Here is a 27,396-nt window from a genome sequence, read left to right on the forward strand (position 1 = left end):
TGTCCCCTGTGTCCCTCGGGGTTCCAGCTGTGGGCACTCCCTGTATCTCCCACCGTCCCCCCCATGTCCCCTGTGCCCCTCGGGGTGCCAGCTCTGGGGACCCCCGCGGACCCTCCCACGCGGGGCGTGGCCTCTCATTCATCCCATATGTGACGTCACGGGAGGCGTGACCAATAGGAGCGGCGGGCTGGCCCCGCCCCCTGGTGCCACTGTTAAAGCGGCGCCGCCGCCGCCGCGCGTCCGTCCGAGCGTGTGTCCATCCATTCATCCCTGCGCCGCTCCAGCCCTCCGTCCGGCCGTGCTCCCGAGCCATGAGGCGGCTCTTCCTCCTGCTGTGCAGCGCCGTGTCCTGCTGCGCCGCGGCGCGGGGCGCGGAGGCGGCGCTGCCCGCGGCTGGAGGTGGGTGAGCGCGGTGCCACGCGGGACCGGGGCAGCCGCGGGGCCGGCTCGGCCCCCGGCGGGGCAGGCGGGCTCCGGGGCGCTTTGCTGACCCTTCTCTCCCGCTGGCTCGCAGATGGCAGCGCGGAGCGTGTGCCGGCGCAGAAGGCGCGGGTGAAGTTCGGTCTGCGCTCCTCGCCGGACGCCGGTGAGGATGGCTGCGCGCTCGCCATCGGCCAGCAGCAGTGCTTGGAGGACTGCAAGTTCAACGTGACAGCTAAAACCTTCTTCATCATTCACGGCTGGACGGTAAGTGTGAAGAATCCTGGGCAATGCTTAGTCTGCCCACTCGGAGAGGGCAAACTGCCCTGCAAATGTGCTGTGTCTCCAGAACATTTATTTTCAGGAATTTCTGTGACTGACTCATCCCTGAAGGTGTTCAAGGCAGGGCTGGATGGCACCTTGAACCACCTGGTCTAGTGGAAGATGTCTCTGTGCATGGCAGGGGAGTTCAAACTAGATAATCTTTAAGGTCCTTTCCTACCCAAACCATTTTAGAATTCTATGAATATAGGAATTTGGGAAAACTTTTCATGTTCTGAGCACAATGGTCTCTTAAAAGATGCGCCTCTATTGAGATCTCTGGAGCAAAGTGTTTGGGGTCAGGCTTAGAAACTCTGAAATCACCCAACTCATTCATAACTGCTCAAGATCACTTCCTAGCTGTATAATGTGAACATGGCACTAAAATCCAACTGACTGACCACTATGAATGTGACACTTGACTTGACAGGCACGTGTATATCCCTTCTGTAATCGTAGCTGAGTGCCCAGTCCTGCCATCTGCTATGTGCACTCCTTGATAAAGAAACAAGAGGGCACGCACACTTTATCAAGCTTTTTAACTCTGCATTTGGTGAGGCTGAGTGTGTGGCACAAGGGAGCTTATCAGCTCTGCCAGGACTTATGCAAACCACACTGCCAGGTCTGGCGAATAATTTTGCAATCCATCAGAATTTCTGAAACTCTTGAGAAAAAAGTGCGATAAGGTGGCACGTAACGAATGCCTCTCCCTCCTGCCCTAGAAGGCAAGTGGGTAATTACAGCCAGAGTCTCTCAAAACCTGTTTTTCTTACTCCGTTGAATGCATGCTCTTACTGCATTGCTGAGAGGTAGTGGGGCTTGCAGAGGAGCAGCATGCAGCTGGAGCAGCAAATGTAAATGACATGCAAATAACTAGACTGTGGATGTGTCATCTTGGTCCCTCAAGCTGGAAACTGACACCTGAATCTCTTTCTAGATGAGTGGCATGTTCGAAACCTGGCTTGACAGCTTGGTGTCCGCTCTGCAGGAGAGGGAGAAGGATGCCAACGTGGTCGTGGTGGACTGGCTCTCTCTTGCCCACCAGCTCTACACCGATGCCGTGAACAACACGCAGATTGTTGGAAAAACCATAGCGAGGTTGCTTGACTGGTTACAGGTAGTGCAAGCTAAGAGCAGCCTCTGTTGCAATGCTCGGTGAGGGACTGTTGCACAAGGCTGCTGAGCGCTCACCAGCTCCGAGGCTCACCAGCAGGGCAGGCTGTGCTGTAACCCAGCCCAGGGCTTGGCCAGGTGATGGCTCATAGCTGCAGTGCTGCTGCCCTGCCTCCCTGGAGGTGCTGCCTTGCAGCATGCTCGGGTTGGTGGTGCTGAAGTGCAGTTCAGATTTGGGAGTGCTGCCTGAGCAATGTGGGCGTTCAGAGCCAGCACCGGCCTGGCAGCAGGCGGGGAAAGAGGAGAGGTCCATGGTGCTGCACTTGGCGCCTGAGGCCATGGCCAGGGCTGAGTCTGCTGGCAGCTCCCAGGGGAAAGTTTTATTCTTGGTGATAAAGAATATCATAATTGAGGCTGGAACACGGGTAAACCACGAGTGCCATCCAAACCGTTCCGCTGGTCTTGATGAAATACAAAACGAAGCGTGCTTATCTGCCCCCTCCCGCCAATCCCTTCTTGCAACTGGACTTTATACCCCTGCAGACAGAAGCAGCACCAGATGCCATGAAATAGAGGGGATCAAACTCTCATATTTTCTTTTCCTTGCAGGAAAACCCCCTCTTCAAGCTTGAGAATGTTCACCTGATTGGGTACAGCCTGGGTGCCCATGTGGCTGGCTTTGCTGGTAACCACGTCCACGGCACAATAGGCAGAATTACAGGCAAGTGGCTTTTTAAGCAGTCTCTCCCCTGTCCTTCCTGGCAGTGAGTTTCCCCGAAAGGGCTTGTTTCCTGTGTTGCTACAATGTTGTTTTGGTGTTATTCTTCCAGAAATGACAAGTTTTCTGCTTCTGGCAGCAGTGGAAAGCACAGGTCTCCTCATATCAATTATAGCAAGGCTTCAGTGAAAAAACCTTACCCAGGACAAACTGGTCCTGGGTTTGTTTGAATTTAAATGTGGGTTCAAAACAAGTCTAGCTCAAGCTCTTACTATCCAAATGCTATTCCTCTGAGTGATAGTGTTTTTGTAATTATAGCTCATAAGCTAATAGAGGCGAGAGCGATTGGGTGCTGTTTGTCCCACAGGATGTCTGATTAAAAAAAAAAAAAAATCAACTCTAAACCCTCATTCTGGAAATATCTGAAGAGTTTGCTTCCAGCTCCAGAGGAAAGCTGATTTCAACATCTGAGAACTTAGGGCATAGTACAAGGAGTTGCATTAAGGATTTACATGTGACACTGGCAGTTAGAATTCCACATAGCCTAGCAATAAATGTCTGTATTTAATTAATCAGGGGGAAAAATCATCTAACAGTCAAGTAGTAGAAATGCTCTGGAGTGCAGGTTTTGATTGGGGGTGAGGCTCAGGGGTTAACAGAGCATCCCAAACCTATCATGGGATCTCAGATGCAGGTATTTCTTGGCTGCTGCTTAAATTGTGTTAGTCCCTCCATATCTGCAGTGTGAAAACAGACTAAATGTCACTGAGGCAGCTTTGGCTGCCAGCTGTCCCTGTGGTGTTAAACCTCTTCTGGTGTTTGGAGCTGCCTCTTGAATCATCTCTTCACCATCACCTGGTGAAGGCTTTTTGCTTCCAACAGGCAATCTTGTCATGGTGCTGCTATTGGGTTGTGCTGCCCTGAAAGTGGAACAGGACATTTTTATTTATACCCTCAGTGAGCCCATGGTGAAGACATCTTGAGGGACAATACCAGCAATGAGGCTGGGGCTGTCTGTGAATCAGCTGGTGAGGACACCTGCCAGCAGCAGGCTTCTGGCTATGTTCTGTATGAAATAGCCCAATTTCTTACCTGGGCCCTTGTGTTCTGTCTCTGACTCCAGGCTTGGATCCTGCTGGCCCCATGTTTGAAGGAGTGGACCCCAGCAGGCGCCTCTCCCCCGATGATGCCAACTTTGTGGATGTCCTTCACACCTACACCAGGGAAACACTGGGTGTTAGCATTGGGATCCAGATGCCTGTGGGCCACCTTGACATCTACCCCAACGGGGGAGACTTTCAGCCTGGCTGTGGCCTAAGTGATGTCTTGGGAGCCATTGCCTATGGGAGTAAGTTCTCTTTACCTTTTGCCTCTGGTCAGTGTAGACTTCTCACAAATAGACTTGGATTGATGGAAAGAAAACTAATTTTTCCTTCTGTCTGTACTTCTGGAGATAGTTGCTAGAAACCATAAATGCTTTTAACAATGAAGCACATTCTCACTCCAACACCTGATCATAATCTGTGGTCTTATGCTGGGACTAGGATTCTCTTAAAGTTCTTCATGGGAGGGACTAAGTGATCATCTCCCACTAACCTTCTGAATTGCTGCTGTTGGAAAACTGTTCAAGTTTGGCCGCGCTCAGCTCATGCTGGCTGCAGAAAGGCATAGCTCACTTTATTTCACGGGCTGCTGGGGTGACAGCTGCTTAAACCAAGTGTGTCCCTTGCAACTCTGCCTCTCCAGCAATTGGTGAAGTTGTCAAATGTGAGCACGAGCGGTCTGTGCACCTCTTCGTGGACTCCCTGGTGAACCAGGACAAGCAGAGCTTCGCGTTTCAGTGCACCGATTCCAGCCGCTTCAAGAAGGGCATCTGCCTGAGCTGCCGCAAGAACCGCTGCAACGGCATCGGCTACAACGCCCGCAGGATCCGGCACAAGAGGAACAGCAAGATGTACCTGAAAACCAGGGCTGACATGCCCTTCAAAGGTACGCTTCCCCTCCCAGGAGGAGCACAGCCTCCCTGTGGGAGCATCCTCCCCGAGTCGGTGTGGGGAAGGAGGCAGAGGCGGAGGAGCAGCATCTCCCCAAAGCCGCGAAGCTCCAGCTGCTGTTCTGCTGGCACCCGGCTGCACTGCTGTGCTGTGCCATCACCGTGCTCCTTCCTCCCTGTGAAATCCACCCACAACAACCCTCTGCCTATTGAGCAGGGCTGCAGTTCACCTGCCGTGCTTGCAGAGCTCAGCCTCGGAGCAACGTAAGGTCTGGGGAGCTGTCCCCAGGGTGGGCCTGCTGCTGTTGTTGTGTAAAACTCAAATTTGTAATCAGTAAGGGCAGCAAAAAAGTGATCAGTGCTGTCTCACTAAAGGAAGGGTCTGGTCCTTGCTAGCCAACACTATTTCACACAGAGCAGTGCTGAGCAACGTTTCTTTCAGCACAGCTGGTTCCATCTCTGGTCTCCCCTTTCTCTCCAGTCTACCACTACCAGATGAAAATGCACGTCTTCAGCTATAAGGGCTTGGGAGAGGTTGATCCCACCTTCTCTGTCACCCTCCATGGCACCAATGGAGACTCTGAGCCCCTCTCTTTGGAAATGTAAGTAATCTGCCTTTTGTGTTTTTACCTAAATATGAAGGCCACAGGGGACTACACAGGATGGCAGAATTTTTCTTCCTTTGATAACATTGGTATTGCAGCCTCACTTCATCACCTTTCCAAAAAGCTTTTCATTCAGTAGCTTAATTACAATTTATTACTGGATGAATTGAGAACACCTTAATGTGTTCCCATGTCCCATGTTAGCCTTTTATGTTTGTGGTTTTTTTTTGGTTGGTCGGTTCATTTTTGTCCTCCACCATTTGGACGTGGTCTGAAATGTCTCTGGAGGCACTGCTGACCTTATTTAGCCTCTCCCAAAAGAAAGTGCAGGCACAAAACCCACCTTTAAGCTATGGAAGGATGGCCAAGCTAAGTACACACTGCGTTGTGTGGAACCAGCTATCTGAGCTCCTGTCAGTGTAATCAGTAATTAACTGGTGACAGTTGAATGTGCAGCACTTGATAAGCTGCAGGGGCTCTGTTGAACTCCTGGCATGGAACAAAGGAGCACCTGGCATCCTTCCATAAGGAAAAAATACCAAGTCTCTGCCTCTCTTCCAGGCTTGATCTAATTGGCCTAAATGCTACGAACACCTTCCTGGTCTATACTGAGGAGGACATGGGTGAACTTCTGAAAATAAAGCTTACCTGGGAGGGGACGTCTCAGTCGTGGTATGATCTGTGGAAAGAGCTGAGGAGCTACTGGTACAGGCCTGTGAATTCCTCCCAGGAGCTCCACATCAGACGAATACGTGTGAAATCTGGGGAAACACAACAGAGGTAATAATTGTGCTAGGCTGCATGTGAAGTGTCCTGAAACTTCAACCTAGATCAAAGGAAAAAAAGACAGTGTTTTGAATGTAGTTGGTATCCTGAGCTGCCTTCCTTTTTGTGTCAACAGCTATTGTTCCCTCGTGGTGTAGGAGAGCAGGTTACTGTCCAGCATGAGGCTGCAAATAGTCTTTAAGCAAAACTGGTCACCACAGAGCAGATTTGGAGCTTTATTTTGATACTGTGGGAGCCGGTGGGGACTAAATTAATGTGCTTCAAGGTGGTTTAGATTGTACTTGAAGTGTTAAAGTACTGAGCACCAAAAGTACTGAAAGATGGATGGTCATGGCTATTATTTACAGGCTTAATGTGCTGATTTGGTACAACCAGCAGGGCCTAAAACTGCAACCAGTAACATGGTGACAGCAACCCCTCAAGCACTGCATTGCTCCTTCTGGGATTTGGCAGGGGGGTTGGAACTAGGTGATTTTTAAGGGCCTTTCCAAACTCAACCCATGTCCTTGGATCATAGAATTGACCATAGAATTCTAGTGGAAGGTTCTCTGCCATGGCAGCGATGATTTTTAAGGTCCCATCCCACCCAAACCATTCTCTGATTCTATGATTCTCTGCAAACGGAAAGTTACCTGAGCATCCAAAAATTGTTAAAGTTCCCAAGCATGTAGCACAGCACTCCCACACCTTCTGTTAATGTTGTTCTGAAGGTAACCCAGATCTGTCAAAGAACAGTAACAATTTCCCACATTTCTCAGTGCTTTACATAAGCATCACCTGTCACCTGCCATTCTGCATTCTGGCTTCTATGAAACATAGGGGTAGTAGGAGCAGAGACCCCCAGTTAAAATATTGAAGTAGGAAATAAAACAGCAACTCAAGGGGCTGATGGTGTATCAAGATGTTCTGGGGGATGGATGTCTAATCAAACAACTTGTCCTAGAATAAGCTGTAGGCTGTATTACATGCTAATTGTTGGTCTTGGAGACAGCAAGTACCTTGACTTCTGTGTCCTCCTCCTCCTAGGTTTGCTTTCTGTGTGGAGGACGCCCAGATAACCAGTATATCTCCTGGCAAAGAGCTCTGGTTTGTGAAGTGCACAGAGGAATGGCAGAAAAGGTATGGAAATCAGTCAAGAGAAATTCTGTATGATGCATGTGGCTTGGCTGGGATGAGTGGAACCTTCTCTTCGTTTTTTTAGACTCCTGACACTGCTTTTTCTTTCAAAAAAGATAAGAAATCCTAGCCTGAGATTCACAGCTATCAGACTTAATTTTCATGTACGCCATATCTATTGCTAAGTAGGTGATATTATTCTCCCTTCTGACCTTGGATTGTCATCTTGTACCTTTACATGTTAACTGCCAAATGGGTGTATCACAGTCCTTGCTCCTAATTGTGGTAGGTGCTAAAGTGAGGTGCCACCAATGCCCCAGATCTGTGCAACAGTGGAAAGGTAACTAAGAGTCATTTATTAAGTGCCCTGTAAAACAGGGGGAGAAGTGCAGGGCATTTCCTCAAAGTCTGGTGGAAGACCTTGAGCAGCCAAGAAATCACTTGGTTAAAGTTTGAGCTCTACTGCATGAGGAAGACTCAGGTGAGGACTTGCCATGGTGTTACAGCCCTGATTCCTACAGCTTCACCTCCAGGCCTGGTGATCTCCTCTGGTTCAGGAGAGTGCTGGCTCTGCCACTGCCGAAGCAGCTCAGCCTTGCTTAACCTCTGGGGGACTTCCCAGACACACAGAACAGTCCTCAGAGCATGACTTCCAGAAAGTCTGGTCCCAGCAGTGGCAACCTGATTGCCTTGGATGCCTCCAGTCATGTTTTGAATGAATTCCTGTTCATTTGACTAAATGATACTTTCCTTTGGATTCAGCCCAGCCTTTTGCCCTCTCTTAAATTTCAGCTTGTAGACTTGGAGCTTTGTCACTTCTAATCCAGAGGACAAAGTGCTTGTTAGGGCTAGCAGAGCCATGTGGAAGTCGAGCTTTGCACAGCCTTCCTGGGCAGCAGAGCTCAGCTCAGAAATGCGAGCTGGTCCCATTCCAGGTTTGGCAGAAACCAGCAAGCTGTGCTATGCACGGTAGCAAACAATTCTGTGAATGAAACCCCTGTGCAAGAACTTGTTGCTCTGCCACGAGTCTCGAAAGATCCAGTAAACATTCCTGCAGGTACAATAAAAGGCTGTTTTGATATGCTACTTGGTAACCCCCATAAAACTGAATTGCTGGCAGATGTGCCCTTCCTGCTTTCTCGTGCAGTACAGCTTGTGCACGAGGCAGAGGAGCTGAGCTCAGCTCCAGCACACCATTTTTTCTAGGAAATGATCCTTCCTTCCAGAAATCATGAGTGATTACTTGCTGTTCGGCTCTCTGTTTCTGTCAAGTCAGTGCAACATTATAGCTCCCTCCTTAGAGATTGAGCCTGCAAACATCTGTCCATCCCAAATGGAGCTGCACAGGCAGGGTCTAGCTCAAGCCCTGTAATTTCTGCTTGCAGCCTGCATAATGTCTGCTGCAGGCTCTCACTGAGCAGCTACTGGGCAAAGTGCAGCTTTGGCAGAATAAAACACCAGCCTGTGCTGTCCAAACCTGTTCTTGGCATTCTATGAGTTCTTAGAAATCCTTCATTACTCCTCTTAATTTCTGCATTTAACTAGGTGTCTTTTTTGCTCTCTGTTTCCCCCAGGTCTGTCTCAAATCTGCTCTGAAGGCTTCCCTAAAGACTCACAACCAAGCAACCTAGATGCATGAAGACCACACAGGTGGCAAGATGCTCTGGGAGAAACCTGGCTTGGTAGCACTTAAAGAAACTAGCCCTTCAGGACAAAACACCTTGGATTGGATGCAAGAAACTAAGGAGCAATTGATGAACCATGGTCCTAGACCTAGAATAACTAAAACTCCGTTTTCCCTTTCCCAAGGAGCCTGGTTTGTGCATTTAACCTTACCTTGACCTGTTACACACTGCATTTTCCCTTCCCTGCTCCCATTAACCAGGACTATGGATGAGATCTTCACAGACTGAGACCTCAGCAATGATCTTCTGGTCTGCCTGCCAGTGGAGTTGAGAAGAAAAATAATCATGCTAACTGCCCATCAGACTGTGGGTGACAGAGCTGCCAAGAGCAAATTAGCACCTAGGGTAGGGGTTACCATGGTCCTGCAGCACTGTGGGCTGTGGGAAGGTGAGACCAGCACAGGTCAGGTGTGTGGGGTTGCCCAGGGAAGGGCTGGGGATAAGCACAATGCCACTTAACTTCAAGTTGTCCTTTGCTTGCCTTAAAAATAATCCGTTCCAGTACTGAAGTGTCTATTTGCCTGACATATGGCCTGACAGGGAGGCAGAGCTCTGTCCTCCCTGTGCCTGGGGCAGGACACGGTGCAGGTGGTGGTGGTCCTTGCTGCCTGGTCAGTGTCTGCAGTGGGGCTGCCCAGTCCCACGTGGGGATCCCTTTTTAAAGGGCAAAGAGAAGCTGCCCTTGTTCTGACCACAGGGATGGAGGAAGACAATGCACCGTGCTGCCTCAGGAGAGCTTTGCACCACTCCTTTGAACCTCTGAGAACGTGCTCCCCTCTGCTCAGAAGCTGTTGTAGTACCAATGCATAATTAGGACCTTATTTTTGAGTGCCAAACATCCTGCCCTCAATTGTCACCACACCCCAGTTGGATTCCCTGGTCCCAGGTGATCTTGGCTTGGCTTTGGGTTGGACAGACTCTGCAGCTGTCCTGTTTGCTGCAGCAGAGTGGACCTTGTCAGTTGGTGAAATAGGTTTTGTTTTGGTTGCTTGCTTTTTTCTTTCTTTTTTTCTTTTTTTTTTTTTTTTTTTTAACAACCCTTGAGCTTTTGGCATGCAGAAAGGCAATCTCAAAAATGGTGTTGCCAGGTGGTGCACTGAGTTCTGAAGTCTTAGCAAGTCCTTCTGAGGCCTGAAAATCTCTTCAGTTTTTGTAGAGCTTCACTCCAACCAAAGCAAGCACATTTGGGGATATTTTTTTCATGGTTTTATGCAAAGACTTCGAAAATGGAAGCCTTTGGTAAGTATCTGTGAGTTGTTGCCATGCCATACTTAGAGAAGTTTCAAAGCCCTATTTGTATATTGTGGTTTTTGTATGACTTAAAACATAATTTATTTCTCATATTGTATATATGTAAAATTTTAAACATTTTGGTTCTAAGTAACAGTTTTTATGAGCCTTGAGATCAAAAATAAAGGGCTTTGTAAAAATCAGTGAAGCCTTGTCATTGATCACAGAATCATTTAGGCTGGAAAGACCCTCCAAGAACACTGAGTCCTACCTTAGCCCCAGCACTGCCATGGCCACCATGATCCCTGTCCCCAAGTGCCACAGCCACACTCCTCCAGGCATGGGGATTCCACCACTGCCTTGGGCAGCTGTGCCAGGGCAAGACAACCCTTTCCATGAAATTTTCCCTAATTTCCAGCCTAAACCTCCCCTGGCCCAGCCTGAGGCTGTTCCCTCTCCTTCTGTCCCTGTTCCCTGGGAGCAAAGCCCGACCCCCCTGGCTGTCCCCTCCTGGCAGGAGCTGTGCAGAACAATCTACCAAAAGCTTTGACATTCCTTGCCAGAACAGCTATGATGGTCTTGTTCCTCCCGGCAGGTCCCTGAGACCTTCAGCCAGGTACAATAACCTTCTTCCTCCTCCCTCCCTGCTGCACTGTGTGGCCAAGGCCAAGCTGTTCTCTCCATGCTCCCACCACCGGGGGCCTTCAGGAACGGGGCAAACATGGATCTACAGCTGCTCTGTAGAGATGCCCCCCATAAAACACGAGGAGAGGGGGGGCACGGAGATGCTGCCAGGGCTGGAGCCCCTCTGCTCTATGGACACTGGATGGACTTCAAGGTCCCTTCCAACCCAGACTCTTCTGTGGCTACAGGTATATTTCAGTTTTAGCTCAGCAGTGAGGACATGATTTCAACAGTACCAGTACCATCATCTTTGTTTCCAGAGGAGTGAATATCAGAAAATCAAAATCATTCTCCAGTTTGCAGTAGAGGGATGTTCTTGCTGTCCCTTCCCCACAGTGACCACAAGACACATTCAGCAGGGAGCTCTACCAAAACCATTAACCTTCTCTTCCCATGCTGCTTTCTTTCAGACATGGCAATGCCACTACTGCTTTTGTCTAGGGAAAAGCAGGATTTTGTGTTACTTTCTATGGTTGTTGCAGTGAGCACAGTGGACTCTGGAAAGACCATTGCTGCTGTGCCAGGCTAGTCAGGACAAGTTCAAACTCCCCCTCTTCCTTTGATTTCTTGCACTAATTTTTTTTTTTTTTTTTCTATTAAATGCCATTTATATTTTGCCTGAAATGCTTCACCTTTGCCTGACTTCACTAACAAACCCATTGGTGAACACTTCTAAGAAAACTTACCCAAATCTAATCACTAACTGAGTTTTCCCAGCTTTTCCCAGCAGCCACACCACCGAATTTAAAGGGAAGCCTCTTATTGTGCTCTGCCTGACACAAATTGATGGCACAACTCCAGCAGCAGCAGAAGGACTTTGCAAACAGAGTAAATACCTCTGAGCTGAGGAAGATTTGCATGAAATTACTTAGTTAACCTTTCCCTATGGAAAGCTCAGCAATGCCTGTCTGCAAGGAAAACTACCTCGGTGGATTTGGCAGAGAGATATTTGGTGCTTGTAGGGCCCCTGATTATCCTGCACCCCAGAGCTGGAGCTGTTTTCTGATGTGTTCCTGTGGGGCTCCCTTCCACCCTCTGCAAAGAGTGTGTGGGGGGAACTAACACCAGAAGTCATTCCAGATATCTGGAACTCATTTTTTGGCTGCTACCCCGTGGACACAGCTGCAGCACAAGGGCTGGTGCCTCTTGCAGGGTGAGTCTCTTGCAAGGACAAGCAGGAGCTGGCCTCTAAAGAAAAAGGGGGAAGAATACAAGCTCACAAGAGAGGAGAAACAGACTGCAGCTCTTTCACCTCTGTGGTCACCCTCTTCAGGTGTCTGGTCCTTCACACAGCAAATGTTAGCTCCCAAATGCATCGCTCCTGCTGCTGCACACCTTGAGGGATCACACCTGCTGGCACAGCAAGATGCATCCCTGCATGGCTCCCCTCGCTGGGAGCTTGGCTGTGCATTAGACAAGTGAGAAAACAAAGAGAGGAGGATATTTTTTTAATGTTTCTAATGAATTTAGACTTTTTTTAAAAGTCTCTAAGGAATTTATGCCTGGCAGAACAGGCACATCCCAAATCTGTGCCAGGCAGGGCTGATGAGGCTGGACAACTGTGCCCCCAGCTGCCTGGCACCCCTCCCCCAGGTTTCCTTGGGGTCACTTTTTCACAGCCACTGCATTCAGCCCCAAGGGTTAGGTCTCCACAAAGGTCAGGCTGCTCTCTGAGGAACAATAGGAGCGGCATGGGGAATGCTTTATAACCCTCCTCAACCCCCATCCAGGGCTGCCCCAGCCTCACAAGCAGCAGCAACTCAGCACTGTTTCACCAATTACCATATAATCAGAGCTCCATAGAATCCCAAAATGCTTTGGGTTGGGAGCTTAAATTCCAGCCCATTCCAACCCCCTGCCACTGGAGGCATTTCTAGAGACACCTTCCACATTCCAAGCCCAATGCAACATGGCCTGGAGCACTCCCAGGGATCCAGGGGCAGCCACAGCTGCTCTGGGCACCCTGTGCCAGGGCCTGCCCACCCTGCCGGCCAGCAATTCCTTCCCAATATCTCACCTAATTATCCCATCTAATATTCCCTCTGGCAATGAGAAGCCATTCCTTGTGTCCTGTCCCTCCATGCCTTGTCCCCAGTCCCTCTCCAGCTCTCTTGGAGGCACTGGTAGGAGCTCCATGAGAGCTAGAGAGGGACCTGGGACAAGCCCAGCCCGTCAAGCACATCCAAGCATCCCACTTTGGAGATGATTTTAACATAAAGTCCATTTGGAATGTGCTGCTCCCTCAATGCCCAGTGTAGTATCTCCCTTTAGCAGCACTCTGAGGTGGCTTAGCAGAGTCCCCAATGCAGGTGGTGCCAGCTATCTCTCCCAAGCTCCAAAATCTGGGCACAAAAGATCTGTTTGGGATGAAAAAGACCAATCCATCCTTCCAAGAACAAGAACAGCACATTTTTTGGTGGCTTCCCAAACTGAAACAATGACCTAGCCTCACTCCAGCAAGTAAAACTTTCCAGTGGTCCCCAAGAGCAGCCTCACCGAGAGATGGCTGTGGCAGTCCAGGAAACCCAAGATCTTTCTCCTCTGCCTGTGCAAACGAGTTGTAATTTTATGCCTGCTCTGATGCTGACATTCCAACATAAATTATACAGCTCATTGCTTTCCCAGCAGTCCCATCCAGCCCAGCAGCAAACACAAAGGGTCTGGCAACTTCTGCACATTGATGCAAAGGCATCAGAGACCTCACACTGCCCAGAGGGATGGGTAAAGCAGCTCAGCCCAGAACCAACCCAGGCTTAAAACTGAACATCAGGTCATTTCTATTGCTTGATTATTGGTTTTTTCCTATCTCAGCCCTCTCCGTTGCAGGTTGTTTTGCAGCTGTTTCACAAGGGTTCGGGACATTTACGGCAATCTGTATAAAGAAGACAAAAAGTGAAAACATTCAGAATCCTCTTCTTCTGACCTGACTTGTAATATGGATCAATAAAACAAGGTTTTCCAGGCCACGCTGTTCCATCTTTCCTCATTCTGCAAACAGGCAAACCAGCTCAGACAAAGTTAAGAAATGACACAAGACTTGGACAAAACATTAATACAAATATGGTTGATTTTTCTCCCCCTCCTTTCCATGTGGCTTTCCATATCTTGTTTTGCCTGACAACAGACATATCCTACAAAGTTATGAAGAGAAAGGCCACACCAGCTCAGCTGGAGCTAGACAAGTGTACTGAAATAATCGTAGTACCATGCCCTAAAACCTGTAGATGTCAATGAGAAAAAGATCCTTGCTCTCTCTGTGAAACAGCCAGACCTGTAGCTGAACAACCCATCAAAGACTCCATGGAAAAGCTGGACCACATTTTATACACTCAGAGCAATGGAGGGAATATCCAATGATCTCAAAATCAGTTGGGTTATAAAGCTTAAAATTTATCTCTAAATTTCAGACTGGTGGATCTGGGTGGTTTGCAGATGACTAAGTTTGTTCAAAAACCTCACTGGTCTCTTTGCAAGTAGTTTATTAGTTTTGTCTTTTTGCTGAGGAAAAATAATCCATTCAAATGTAACAAAATTGACTGCTAGCAGGATAAGATGAACAGGTTTACCTTAAAAATTTGAAGTTTGCCTTAAAAGCACTCCAGGAGTCAGTGAGAGAGAGAAAACCCAGATGCCTTCAACTTGGTTAACAGCTCTGCACATGAACCAGAACTGTTCATGGTCTTCTGAACAGTTTTCATACAAAAAAAAAAAAAAAAAAAAAAAAAAAAAAACCAAAAAAAAAAAACCAAAAAAAAAACCAAAAAAACCAGTCGAGTTTATTTTGGTTACAGGAGTTTTCTTCTACTAGTCCAGTCTGGTCTAATATGGTCTAATTCACATTAGGTTAATGAAGGTAAGTAAAGGTAAATCCAAATGAATGAAACTGAAAATTTATAGGGAGAGAATGCACACGGAGATGCTGCCAGGGCTGGAGCCCCTCTGCTCTGGAGCCAGCCTGGCCCAGCTGGGGCTGTTCCCTGCACAAGAGAAGGCTCCAGGGACACCTCAGAGCCCCTGCCAGGGCCTCCAGGGGCTCCAGGAGAGCTGCACAGGGACTGGGGACAAGGCCTGCAGGGACAGCACACAGGCAATGGCTGCCACTGCCACAGGGCAGGCACAGATTTTGGCATCTTGGGCAGGAATTGCTGGCTGGCAGGGTGGGCAGGCCCTGGCACAGGGTGCCCAGAGCAGCTGTGGCTGTCCCTGGATCCCTGGCAGTGCCCAAGGCCAGGCTGGATGGGGCTGGGAGCAGCCTGGGACAGGGGAAGGTGTCCCTGCCCATGGCAGGGGGTGGACTGGATGAGTTTTACTGTCTCTTCCCACCCAAACCATTCCATGGTTCTGTAACTCTCAAAGGCTGCCATGGTGGAGCATCCATCCCCTGGAGAGCAGCAGCACACTTACACACTGGACATCTTTCCCTTGGTGATTTCTGTGATCAAAGCCAAGGCTGCAGAAGCAGGGACGTGACAGCTTTTCTGGGAGTTGTGTCTGCAGAGCTTCCTCCTTGTCTCGGGAGCACGGAGCAGCCGCTGTCGGGCTCGGGGTCACCCAGCGGGGCACTGCCCGGCAGGACCTCAGCTCAGGGCACACACGAGTGCTCCAGCTGGACCTCCTTTGACATCTGAAGCAGTTTTCCCTTGGACCTCAGCAGATGTGAGATGTTATTCCAGCAAGGGGAAGGAAGCCGAGCTGAAACGCCCAGGTGAGGAGCATGCTCTGCACTGCGCAAGGCTGGTTATAAGAGGCATAAATTCAGAGGAATTAAAACTCTGTACAAGTTGTTGTCCTGCTACTTCTGCTCATCATCCTCAGTTATTGACCCAAATTCCTGTCTGGAGTCCAAGTCACACGCTGCCTCCAAGCCAGCTCCAGTAACAACATCAAAGCTGACCTAGACCGATCTTGTGTTCTGGCCAACAGCTACTTAACAGGACACGATGAACTTCAGATCCAGTTCATCTTTACAGGGATGAGCCAAAGGAGGCTCTCATTTTTCAGTCTGATACAAAGATCCTCAGTTAACTTTTGCTGCCCTGTGATGGTGCTCTTTAAAATTGTTTGCCCTTCCCGACTGGAAGACCATAAGAAATAAGTAGAGAAAACCTGACAGGTAGATGGGCAAAGCAACAAACCTGATTGTACAAATGAAATGCTGCCAAACAATCAAGAAAAAAATGAAGAAAGGGAAAGACTAAAGACAGTGTCTTCTTTTCTTGTTGCTCTATTATAAGTGATTAAGTAGTGAGAGGAAGCAGGGACAAAACCAGATAGTCTTAGGATATTTAAGTAAATGCTGTTTTCTTAAGATAATAATCACTAATACTGGAAATAATTGGAAAGGCAACCAGAAAAAAATTTTCCACTCTTTCATTTACACTAGAATTGAACATTAAAGAAACCCCAAACATTTTAATGATGATTGTTTTGATTCAAGTCATACCCTCTACATATCACTGGAGCCAAAGCCAAGCTCTGCTCTTCATCATTAATGTCCTGAAAACATTTAGAAGACAGATTTTTTAGATAATTCTGCATAATCATTATCTGTGAAAGAAAACCTGCACCAATGTTTTCTATTTGCATCTTTGGATTGGCTCTCATCCATGATCCCCTCCCTCTCCCCAGCAGATTCATATCCATGTTCCTCTTTGTTTTTTCCTCCAAGTTTTAGAAGAATTGGCCCTGTCCACTGCTGCCTAATTTAGAGAATCAGTGAGCTCACGTTTGTCCTCCAAAGGATCAATATCTGCACCCAAATAGGAACTACTCCTCTCAGGTGAGAGCCCACCTGCAGAGCTGCCCCAGCCCTGGCTCCAGTCCCCATGTCTAATGGAAGGTGTCCCTGCTCATGGCAGGGGGTGGAACGGGTTGGGCTTGGTGGTCCCTCCACCACCTCAGCTGCTGAGAAGCAATCCCACAGCACAGAGCTTGACCAAGGGCAACCCACATCCAGACCCTCTCCACTTCCAGAGCTCCTCCTTGTCTTCTTTCCCCACATGTGTGCAGCCCTCCCCCAGATAAAACTCTTGGAATTCTCTGAGAACTCTGCCTGCCCTCGGCTGGGCAGTGGAGAGGTACAGAGGAGCGTGCAGGGTAAGCTTTGAAGTACCTGAGGGTGAGTTTCTCCTGCCCAGAAGCAGAAACCCCAAGAGCTCACAGCCTCTGTAACACACCCAGGTAAGATGAACAATGACATTGCCTTAGGAAGGTGATGGTCTTCCTGCATCCCTGCAGCTCCAGAGTCATGCATCAAAGCAGCTGAGATGAGGAAAATTTTATATGTTTTTTGGTTAAACTGGGATAGAGAAGAACCTGTTCCGGCCAGGCAACCATCTGGCCCCTGCCTTTAACCTTTGTGTTCTGGGGATGCTGGAAGAGATGCAGCCCCTGTGCAGAGGCACTCAGAGCTCCATCTCCACCTGCACCCTCTCCTCGGACCTCTCAGGAGAAACACATCTGGCATCCCCCTTTACCTGTATCTCATAAAGGAAACCCTCTGCTGAGTTCCAGAGGGAGGTATAAGGCCTAAGTGGGCAGAGGACATACATGCCTTGATGTCCCTCTTGGCTGGGACTTGCTGCTGCAGAGGTCACCTGTGAACCCAGCACAACAAAAGTGCTCCAGGCAGTGTGGAACTTCCTACCAGGAGCTGTGACAACAGCAGCAGGCATGGTGCACCCAGCCACGCCGGAGGCCACCAGAAGTCCAGGCTTTTTGCCAAGGATCAACCCTCCTGTCGCTGGAAGATGCTGCAGGAGCCAAACAACACATTCCAAACGTCAAAGGAATTTACAGAGCTCCCTCCTTGATATCTTTATGGATCCTGTCTTGAGCATCCCAAAGAAGCAGCTACTACTCATGGCAGGACCAGCCATTCCTGGGAGGTTGCTGAGTTAGGCTGGGATTGCAGTGCTGGTTCCTGTGCTCTGATGTCCTATCAGCAACTTGGAAGGGTGTACCTTCCCAAGGTACATCCCATGTTCTTCTGAGCCACCATCAGCTCGTGGATATGATCATATCGAGCCCTTACTTAAATTTGGGGTCAGTTTGGGAGTTTAGGTTGAAGGACCATGTCCTCCCCCAGCTAGGTGGGATCTGCAGTGGTTGTACTGCAGAAGGGCTGTGGTCTCTGATCACTCCATCAATCTGATTTTTCTTTAAAGCCAGGATGAAGACATCTGCAGCACCAGCTCTGGACCTGGCCAAAGAGGTGGAACAGCTGCTCACTGCCAGGGTGAGTTGGGGCTGATTTACGCTTTGGGAGATGGGCATACCAGCAAGCCTGTTTGTTTGTAAACCAAGGATGATTTATTCCTCTTAGTAATTCAGTGTCCTTCGGAAGGCACACGATGTCAGCCCCATTCAGCAGTCCTTTTATTTATTATTTTATTCCTGCATAATCCATGCTGCAGACAAAGAGGCACATTGTTCTACTCTGGCTTACAAACAAAATCTGTTATTTTATAAATTCCTGCTGTGTTGTTTTCTCCCAGTTTTGCTGGATCAGCTTTTAACTTCCATTTAGAAAAAAAAAGGTATTATTTTAAAAAGCAGCAAAATTTGTTTTGTAATCCAGCTGAGTTACCTCCTTTTGCAGTTTCAGCAGCATTTTGCTGCTCCAATGGCCAGGAGGCTGTTTGTGCCAGCCTATCCAGACTGCCTTGCCTAAAACACCCCATCCTGTAGTTTTAATGGGACTGGGCTCAAGTAACAAAGCAAAGGACCAAGTCCAAGCTTTGGCATGTACTGATGTCATTTTTCATCCTGCTTTAAATGGAAAAAAATTGTAGAATCCCAGAATGGTTTGGGTTGGAAGGGACCTTAAAAATTATCTTGTTCTCTCCCCTTGCCATAATCAGGGACACCTTCCACTATCCCAGGTTGCTCCAAACCCTGTCCAACCTGGCCTTGGACATGTCTAAGGATGGAGCAGCCACAGCTGCTCTGAGCAACCTCAGGGCCTCAATACCCTCTCAGCCAGGAATTCCTTCCCAATATCCCATCTGACCCTGCCCTCTGGCATGGGGAATCCTTTCCTCCTTGACCTGTCTGTTTAGACCCTTATACAAAGTGCCTCTCCAGTGTTTCTGTAGTCCTCCCATATACATTTGCTAAGATAGAGCAGTTGGGGCCCACAAGATTGCAGATTTTAGGAGATGTTACCTTGAATTTTGTGAACTGATCCACTACCCCATGGCAGAAAGTTCTGGGGAAAATCACAAGAGCCAACAAAAAACTTCCAGTGCTTGTTAAACTGCAGACGATCTCTGCACCCATTGCAGTGAGAGCTGACCTATTGCAAAATGCACACCAAACATCTCTCTCCTGGCCACTGGATTCTTGTTGCCTCTTCAGGGTCTCTGGAGATGATGCTGAAGCAATCCCAGCTCAGTATTGTTTTGACTGGGTTTTGACCACAAGAAAGGTCTCTGGCTATAGCACAGAACTGGAAAGTAGATCCAAGGTTGGTCACCAACACTGATACCCAAGGACAACCCAAAGGTCACAGACTGGCATGGAAAGAACAATTGCTCTTTAAACCCCTTGGCAATCTGCTGGAAGTGGACCATGAGGTTGCTGGTCTTTGTTCCTGCAGGATGATTGAAGCCTACCCAGGTCCTGAGGCCAGAAATCCCTCAACAGCATCCCCATAGCTCACTGTGCTCACTGCACCTGCTGCCCACAAGGACAGGTGAAACTGCTCCAGGTTTGGACATCAGCTGCTTGCTGATGTGTGAGAGGTGGGAAAGGCCATTACCAGTTGCCCAGCCTGGCTGAAGGTGGTTTTCAATGGTGAAATCTATTTAAAGACAAACATTTATTCTGGCTCCATCTTGATCTTGTGGTTTTTCTTTCAAGTGAAAGGCTGGTGGGTCTGAGACAATGCTATTGCAGATGCACAGCAAACTCAAAAGTGGCAGAGCGTATGAAAGCTCTCAAGGGATGTCTTATGATGTGCCAAGAGTGACCCCAGCCACCCATGTGGCAATCCTGCACGCAGCTGAGTGCAAGCACAAGTTAGAATAAGAAGAAAGACCCCTCAACTCCATGCAAAATGCCAAGGACCAGCATTGACCAAGAGTGAAGAAAGGGGCACGCTTATAATGGCAACCTTTTTCAACAGCAGGAGAACATTATCAGAGCTGTCACCTCGCTGGAATCTGCTGAATGAACAGCCCCTGATGCTGGGTCACCAAGGGCTGGCTTAAAATTCCCTGTTTCTGGGCAAAATCTTGTCCCCAGTGTGCTCCTTGCACTATCAAGGGAGCACACCAGAAATCTGCTGATGCCCCTCATTAGTCCTGTAAAGCTGCAGGACAGCCTCCCACCAGTCACTGCAGTAATACCAATTTGTTCCACTCTTCCATGACCAGACTTCTTGGGCAACAGCCCAGGGATGTGATCCCCAAGCTCCAGAAGCCTGGTGGTGCTGGGGAGCATCAAACTCGAGGGGCCATTTGCTGCCAGATTGCAAAGAGAAGCCAAAAATAAGTGACAGACTAACTAGGGACAGAGCAGCTCTCCGCAGACCATTGGTGTTCTTGAACTGTCCTTGGAGCACTGGCAGCATTGAAAAATAAGCAAGGAAATTTCCAGCTCAGCCACTTCCTAATCACATAAAAAGTTCAGGGAGGACAAAGACACAAACACAAAAAAAGGAAACTCTGAAAGGAGAGCTTGTAAAACCACAGATAAAATGCTTTTCTCTGGCAATGACAGTACCACTAGAGTGGTACTATACTGGTGCAGTTCAGGGTCCTGAAGAACTTCTAAGGTGCTTGTGTGACCAAGGAAGAAAGGATCAGACTGGGCTCCTCTGGGCTGTTCAGAGGGCACTCCCAGCTGTGCAGGGGACGTGTCCTCCCTGCCTGTCCCTTGATGACATCCCCTTTGTATTAATCTTTGGCTGCTATGGTGTCCCTTATTCTTCAAAACTCTCAGAAAACAAGTCTAAGGTGATAATACTCCCTGCACAAAGGCCTGTTCTACAGCAGAGGAGAGCATACCATACCTAAACACGAGCCTCCAGACCAGTTCTCCAGCATGTTTGCAAGAGCTGCTGCTAGAACTCAACATTTTATGGACTTCGTGGTGGATGCTTTTCCTTCTCAAGAGACAAGAAACACAGGTTTTGCACAGGGCTTTCTACATATGCAAGAATTTCTGTCTTGGAGCACTCCAGATTTCCAGATCTGTAGATAAATACTTCTCTCTAACTTGTGCTCACCTGCTGCACAGGGCGTGGACTGAATATCAACCCTTCCCTCATCACTTTCTTGCACCTCTTGGTAAAGCTGGACACTAAGGCAGATCTCAAACCACTGTTGGCCCTGTCTTTGGTGTGAAAATCTGATTTCAGGTTATAAAATAGGTGTTTGGCCTTCCAAGTGTCTCACAAAGCAGGGAGTGCCTCCCACCCCACGCTTGTCATGCACCACAAAGGTCCAGCCCCAGGCTCTCAGCATATGGCACAAAAAGTGAGAGAGCACAGCATGGGATGAATTTTGGAACGTGTGGTTGCTTTCAGCCCTGGCATGGCAGAAGGGGGAAGGTCCATGCATGGACCTTGTCTAAGTTAACACCATCCTGTGGAGTGTGGGCTGTGGAGCTGAAGTATCCATCAACCTATTGATACACCCAATAGTAAAAAAAAAAACAGTTCACCTGATAACCCCACTGCAGTTTCTATGCTGAAGTTTTTATGTCTTTCAAAAAATAACCCTCACAAAACCCCACCCATCACAGTCAACTCTCCAGCTCTTATAAGAGCAAAATTTTACATCCAACTTAAATGCTTAAGATGAAAATTTAAGCATCGTCTAGATCAAACTTAAACATAGAGGATGTTAATAGTCAACATTTTGAAATTTAACTGAGGTTTCTCCATCTCACCCAAATTGTGCCTGAGTTAAAATCTTAAGTGTAAGTGTTTGGAACAGCTCCAAAACCTTTAGCAATTTCCACATAGTACAAAGAGAACTTCCCAAAGCAAGAGTCTTACCTATTGCCAATTACATATTGCCTTTACCTAACAAAGCCATCATTTCCCCAAGGCATGCACAGGGTTTCTTTTGTGTGTCTCTTATGTGGCAACAGGGAGCTCAGTGTTGAACAGCACCAAATCCTCACTCTGCTTTTTAACACAACGGAGTTCCCCAATGGTTTGGTTCCGGAACCACAGAGTTGTTTAGGATGAAAAAACCCTTAGAAATCATCAAGCCCAACCATCCCCAGCCCTGCCAAACCCATCACTGACCTGTGTCCAAAAGTGCCACATCCACACAGCATCTAAATCCTGCCAGGGATAGGGACTGCACCATTGGCCTGGGCAGTTGTGCCAGGGCTGGACAGCCCTTCCCATGGAGAAATTTTCCTCAATATCCAAGCTGAGCCTGCCCTGGCCCAGCCTGAGGCCGTTCCCTCTCCTCCTGTCCCTGTTCCCTGGAGCACAGCCCGACCCCCCTGGCTGTCCCCTCCTGTCAGGAGCTGTGCAGAGCCACAAGGTCCCCCCTGAGCCTCCTTTTCTCCAGGCTCAGCCCCTTCCCAGCTCCCTCAGCCGCTCCTGGGGCTCCAGCCCCTTCCCAGCTCCCTCAGCCCCTCCTGGGGCTCCAGCCCCTTCCCAGCTCCCTTGACCAAGGCTACTTCAGCAGCGCAAGAAAACAACATTTTTCGCTTGATTTTTTACCCACTGCTGGGTATTTGTCATCTGAAGGTAAGACCAGCTCTTCACTAGGACAATGAACTGCTCTGCCTTGGCAGCAAACTGGTAGTGGGAGGAAGAGTCCTTGTTTTCAATTTTTAGAAGAGGTAAAGACCAGACAAGGAATTAGCTAATAAAATCCTCTGTGTTCCATGGTAAAAAAAAAGGAGAAGAAATCTTGAATAAATTGTGTCAGACACTGTTGCATCTGAACCCTATTTGCTACCAGAGATAATAAGATAGCATACTTTTCTTTGTATCTCAAAGCATTCTTGGTTTGTTTCAAACCAGACTTCCAGAGTCTGGTGGTGCAATATGATCTTTTTCTTGACCAAGCTGAAGGATAAGCCATTTTTTTCCCTCATCTGGAAACAGCTGACAACAACATACTCTGCATTTATGGAGTACTTTTAATCTTGGGTGAAGTGTTTATGGACCATGGGCCTTGTTCCACTTTCAGCTGCATCTGTGCAAGCCCGTGCTTGGCTGGGAAGGAGATAAATTAAAGGAGGGCAGAAATCACTGCAGTGTGTGCAACAACAAAACAAGAATTAACTCCATATGAAGCCCATTTGGCTCTGGCAGGGCTTATTTGTTTTCTCTGTGTTTTTCTTTACTCCTGCTGCTTACTGTGAAGGGAAGATAAAGAAATGGCTGTAGAGTGCCTTGCATAATAGAGCAGAATTTATTCCAGAGATTTATTTGGTATGGGAAAAAGACTAGATCTTGGAGACCTTAAAATAGATCAAAATCTTATCTTTTCAGGTGCTCTACAGGTAGTCACTAAATAAAGAGCCAGGAATCTGGCAGGGATCACCCAGCAGTAAGAAATGTGGGGAGAAAAATGAAGGTCCAGAGCAGCAAGGCGAATTACTCAGGCCACAATACTCATCAGTGGCTGCCAGATCTCTGCAGTATGCACTAAATAGCTTTGCAGAGATGCTCTGGATAAATTATCACCCCCAGGAAGCACAGCTTCCCTCCAGGCAGTCTCGAGAGCTTGAGGTTTGTGCCTGAACCAAAACCCCATATAACACTTGTACACCATACAGTATTCCTGAACCACCAAAGTTCTCAGAAATTATTAGGAAAAGCTCCCTTCAGCTCCAAGCTCGGGGTCAGTGAAGGCTCATTTCCCTGGGGGGACCCAGTGCTCGTTGTGGAGCTGGAGTGATGAACCCTGTGTGTGAGGCACCTGCTCCTTCACGCTGCCCTGCTGACAGCCAGGCCTCCAGGGTCTGATCTCTCGGGGTCTGCAGAGGCTGAACATCTGCCAACACCTGCACTCACCTGGAGGGGCTCTGTTCCTTTCAGAGATCTCCTGGGGTCTTCACTGGTGGGTACCAGGAAGAACGCCAGTGCCACATTTCTTTCCCTAGATCTGTGTGGCTTTTTAGACAAAACAGAATCACAGAATCATACAATCATCAAAGCTGGAAGACACTTTAAGATCATTAAGCCCAGCTGCCCACGCAGCACTGCCACTGTAACCCCTAAACCACATCTCCCAGATCCTAGCTCCTCTCAAACACCTTTCAGGGGTGGTGACTCCACCAGCCCCACGGGCAAACTGATCCAATGCCTTACCAGTCTAACAGTGGAAAAATATTTTCTAATATTTAATCTGAATCTCTCCTGTCTCAGCTTAAGGCCATTTCCTCTGGTCCTCTCACTTCAGCCACAGTCGAAGAGACCAGCCCCCACCTTGCTGCTCCCTCGTGTCAAGGAGTTGTGGAGAGTGATGAGGTCTCCTCTGAGCCTCCTTTTCTTGAGACTAAACTACCCCAGCTCCCTCAGCTGATCCTACAGAAGTTAGGTACACCTAGGGATTCTTAACCTTAAGAAAACCCCAAAAGACCAAACAAATTAACACACAACCCAACACTGGCACCTTCCCTAACCCAATTTTTTTTTTCTCTACCTACATGAATCAAGAAATTTCTCTTCCAAAACATCCCCTGTGGGATTCACTAACGATTCAAATATTTTTTCTCATTATAAGGACTGTGATGGGGCAGACAGCTTGAATGAAATTGTAAAATAGTTTGGATTAGAAAGGACCTTTAAAGCGCACCTTGTTCCAACCCCTGCCATGGGCAGGAACACCTTCCATTATCCCAGGTTTCTCCAAACCCTCTCCAAACTTGCTTTGGACACTTCCAGGAATGGGACCCCACCACCCTCACAGATAATAATTCCTTCCCAATTTCCCATCCAGCCCTGCCCTCTCGCAGTGGGAATCCACTACCCCTTGTCCTAATGGTAGTACACACACAAACACTGGACAATAATTACATTAATAGATGGAGATGCGGATATTACAGCCAGCATTTACCAAACACCTAAAACTGTACAGAATTTGCATTATGGGCTGATTCCAAGGAAAATTGGAGAGCATCAGCGATAGAGAGTGAGGCTGTTCTCCTGCCCAGTTTTGCAGGTTCATGACACTTGGAGCACTCAGGCTTCTGGATGCTGATCCAGCCTTTATGACACAGTCACTCTGGGGTGTGTTCAGGCAGCATTTTTCAGATGCTGAGGATATGCAATGAAGGTCAGACTTAGAAAAAGCTCATTGTGCATTTAAGCAGTTGGGTAGATCTAAGCAGCCCTTTTTAGGGCTGCACCAGTTGCAGAATGAGGTGGTCCACCATATGAGAAGTGGATTGCTTTTGCCAGGGTTTGAGCTAGTGCAAGGTTACAGTTCTTGAGATCTTGTCCCAGGCAGTGCTATCCTGAAAGAGGCAGCTAGATGTGGGAAACCTCTGTCTCTATGCCAGAAAGAACAGATGTCTATTAAACAACCAGACTCCCTCAAACATGTGTAACTGATAATATTCCAAATTAGTGTTCCAGGTAGAAATTCCGCAAGCAAACGGAGCACTTTATAATTTTTTAAGCTTAGGAGACCGGTCTGCATCAGGGAGATGTGCTCAGTCCTGGAGCCTGTGCTGCTGGCCAGGCTCCAGGACTGAGTGTATCAGGTTTCTGCCTCTGTATTTCCACATGGTTTTAGATTTGGGAGGAGAAGCCCTTCCTCCTGTGACAGCCAGTCCTGGATTTCTGCATTTTCAGCTGCCCAAGTACTGCAAGCTGGAATGAATTTTAAAAAGTGTGGGTCCTGTTTAGGCCACTAAGAGAAGGCAATTTCAGTTTTCATCCTTGCAGAGAGTTTCTATGCTCCCCTTGGTATTTTTTTATTCCCTGCATGATTCAGAGTCTTACTTTGGTATCTAAGTAACTTTCCTTTCAGCTGAGTTTGGTATTAGGGGGCACTTTTCCATGTGCCCAGGCATCTGATGAAGCAATGATTATTTTTCCTGTGGTGTCTGTCTCTTATTTCAGGCATTTCAGTCATCTAAAACAACAGCTTTGTATTTCCAGGTATTGAGTACTCATCTTGCTGAACTCATCTTCTCAACTCTTTGACTGCACTTGATTTGTTTCCATCACATGTGAGACTGGCGAGAGCATGGATCTGATTCAGCACAAACATATTTAGGAAGCAAATAAACCTATATTTTTAAGCTCTCTCACTCCCCCTCTTGTTATGCTCCCTGTTACTGTTGAGGTTTTTCATGCATTGACCACATCCAGGTTCCACCCTTGTCCTCAGTCAACCTCTTGTTACTGGTGGGCTCTGAGCTGCATCTCCTGGGACTGTTTGATTGACCTGTATTATCATTTGCTGTCTCCTCGGCTCCTACTGACTGAGATTGGTGGTATTCCCCATTCCTCGGAGTGTTTAAGGGCAGTTTGGACAGGCTTGGAACAATCTGGCATAGCAGAAAGTGTCCCTGCCCGTGGTAGGGGGTGGAACAGGGTGAAGTTTAAGGTTCCTCCCAACCCAAACCATTCTGGGATCTCTTCTGCTCAGAATGGCAGAACTTCTCAGGAGAGCCTTCAGCTTTTCAGAGTGGCAGATATGGAGGGGATGATGAGGTTTTGGGGCTGGGAAGTCCTAAGGGACTAACACTCCTGTGCAGACCAACTTTCTAGGTGGCGTTTGGAAATGAGTGGCTCACGAGGCTGATGCCCTCAGAGCTGCTGGTGAATGCGGAGCCGCCAGCGTGTGCCAAGTCCCGGCCGTAAATAAAACCAAACTGCCCCTCTGCTAAGCCATGCATCACGTAAAGCCCCTGGGAATGGGATCAGTGACTCACTTCAAATGCAAATCGCTCGCAGCCCCGGGTTCACGTGCGCACAGCGCCATTCTTCCAGCCCTGAAAGCCAGACAAGGCCTCCATGAGTAATAAAGTACCTAATTGGACTCTGACCTTGGCTGCGCTGGGCCTGTGTGTGAGTGTGGATGTGTGTGTTTGTGTGTGTGCGTCTGTGAGTGTGGATGTGTGCGTTTTGTGTGTGTGTGAGTGTACTTTTGTGTGTGTTTGTGAGGGGGTTTCCCTCGGCCCGGCCCTTCCCCTGGGCACTGCTGCTGTCTAAATGGTGTGGGCCTGTCCCTCACGGTCTGCTGCCTCTTGGCCGGGTTCCACCTGGCAGCCTCTCTGCTAAACCATCCAACAAAACTGTTCTTCTGTAGGGTCTCTCTCGCTTTCTGTGGGGCTGCGAGCTGCCAGAGAGGACCTTAGGACACCATGCTATGGCAGCACTGACAGAGGGAGAGGCTTCCACCATGGCCCACCACATGTCACGGGCTGGGGTCTGTCTCTTGCAAAGACAAATTTTTTAGCAGGGATTGTTGTGACAGAATGAGGGTGAATGGCAGTCAATTGAAAGACAAGAGGTGTGTGGGGGATATTGGGCAGGAATTGCTGGCTGGCAGGGTGGGCAGGCCCTGGCACAGGGTGCCCAGAGCAGCTGTGGCTGCCCCTGGATCCCTGGCAGTGCCCAAGGCCAGGCTGGATGGGGCTTGGAGCAGCCTGGGACAGGGGAAGGTGTCCCTGCCCATGGCAGGGAGTGGAATGAGATGATTCTTAAAATCCTTTCCAACCCAAACCAGCGTAGGACTACTTACAGGTGAGCTAAAGAACTTGCTGTGCTGACCCAGGCTCTGCACGTAT

General features: G+C 48.4%; 1 protein-coding gene and 2 long non-coding RNA genes across 3 annotated transcripts; 2 read left to right on the top strand and 1 right to left on the bottom strand.

Moving 5' to 3' along the window:
• The first annotated feature begins 241 nt into the window (after positions 1-241).
• Positions 242-9,783, top strand: LIPG (lipase G, endothelial type). The gene is made up of 10 exons (XM_041461672.1): positions 242-399; positions 515-687; positions 1,679-1,858; positions 2,464-2,575; positions 3,696-3,920; positions 4,319-4,561; positions 5,047-5,167; positions 5,732-5,950; positions 6,983-7,075; positions 8,647-9,783. The coding sequence occupies exons 1-10, from the start codon at positions 312-314 to the stop codon at positions 8,666-8,668; spliced, it is 1,476 nt and encodes a 491-aa protein (XP_041317606.1). The 5' UTR covers positions 242-311; the 3' UTR covers positions 8,669-9,783.
• LOC121350387 lies at positions 2,603-15,357 on the bottom strand. Its single transcript, XR_005954660.1, has 5 exons — positions 15,076-15,357; positions 14,238-14,354; positions 5,819-5,931; positions 3,665-3,786; positions 2,603-3,492 (listed from the first exon to the last, which is right to left on the bottom strand). It is a non-coding gene; the product is annotated as an uncharacterized LOC121350387 (long non-coding RNA).
• On the top strand, positions 15,249-25,893 carry LOC121350388. The gene is made up of 3 exons (XR_005954661.1): positions 15,249-15,376; positions 17,842-17,908; positions 25,760-25,893. It is a non-coding gene; the product is annotated as an uncharacterized LOC121350388 (long non-coding RNA).
• The last annotated feature ends 1,503 nt before the right edge of the window (positions 25,894-27,396 follow it).

This window comes from Pyrgilauda ruficollis, unplaced genomic scaffold (genome assembly GCF_017590135.1).
Source record: "Pyrgilauda ruficollis isolate IOZ18807 unplaced genomic scaffold, ASM1759013v1 scaffold150, whole genome shotgun sequence".
Classification (NCBI taxonomy): domain Eukaryota; kingdom Metazoa; phylum Chordata; class Aves; order Passeriformes; family Passeridae; genus Pyrgilauda; species Pyrgilauda ruficollis.

What these genes read in the sequence shown, in the direction of transcription:
- LIPG (XM_041461672.1), top strand. Translation starts at nt 312, where the DNA reads ATGAGGCGGCTCTTCCTCCTGCTGTGCAGCGCCGTGTCCTGCTGCGCC. An exon ending in TCATCATTCACGGCTGGACG is followed by an intron (nt 688 to 1,678) that starts GTAAGTGTGAAG and finishes ATCTCTTTCTAG; the next exon opens with ATGAGTGGCATGTTCGAAAC. An exon ending in ACAGAGGAATGGCAGAAAAG is followed by an intron (nt 7,076 to 8,646) that starts GTATGGAAATCA and finishes TGTTTCCCCCAG; the next exon opens with GTCTGTCTCAAATCTGCTCT.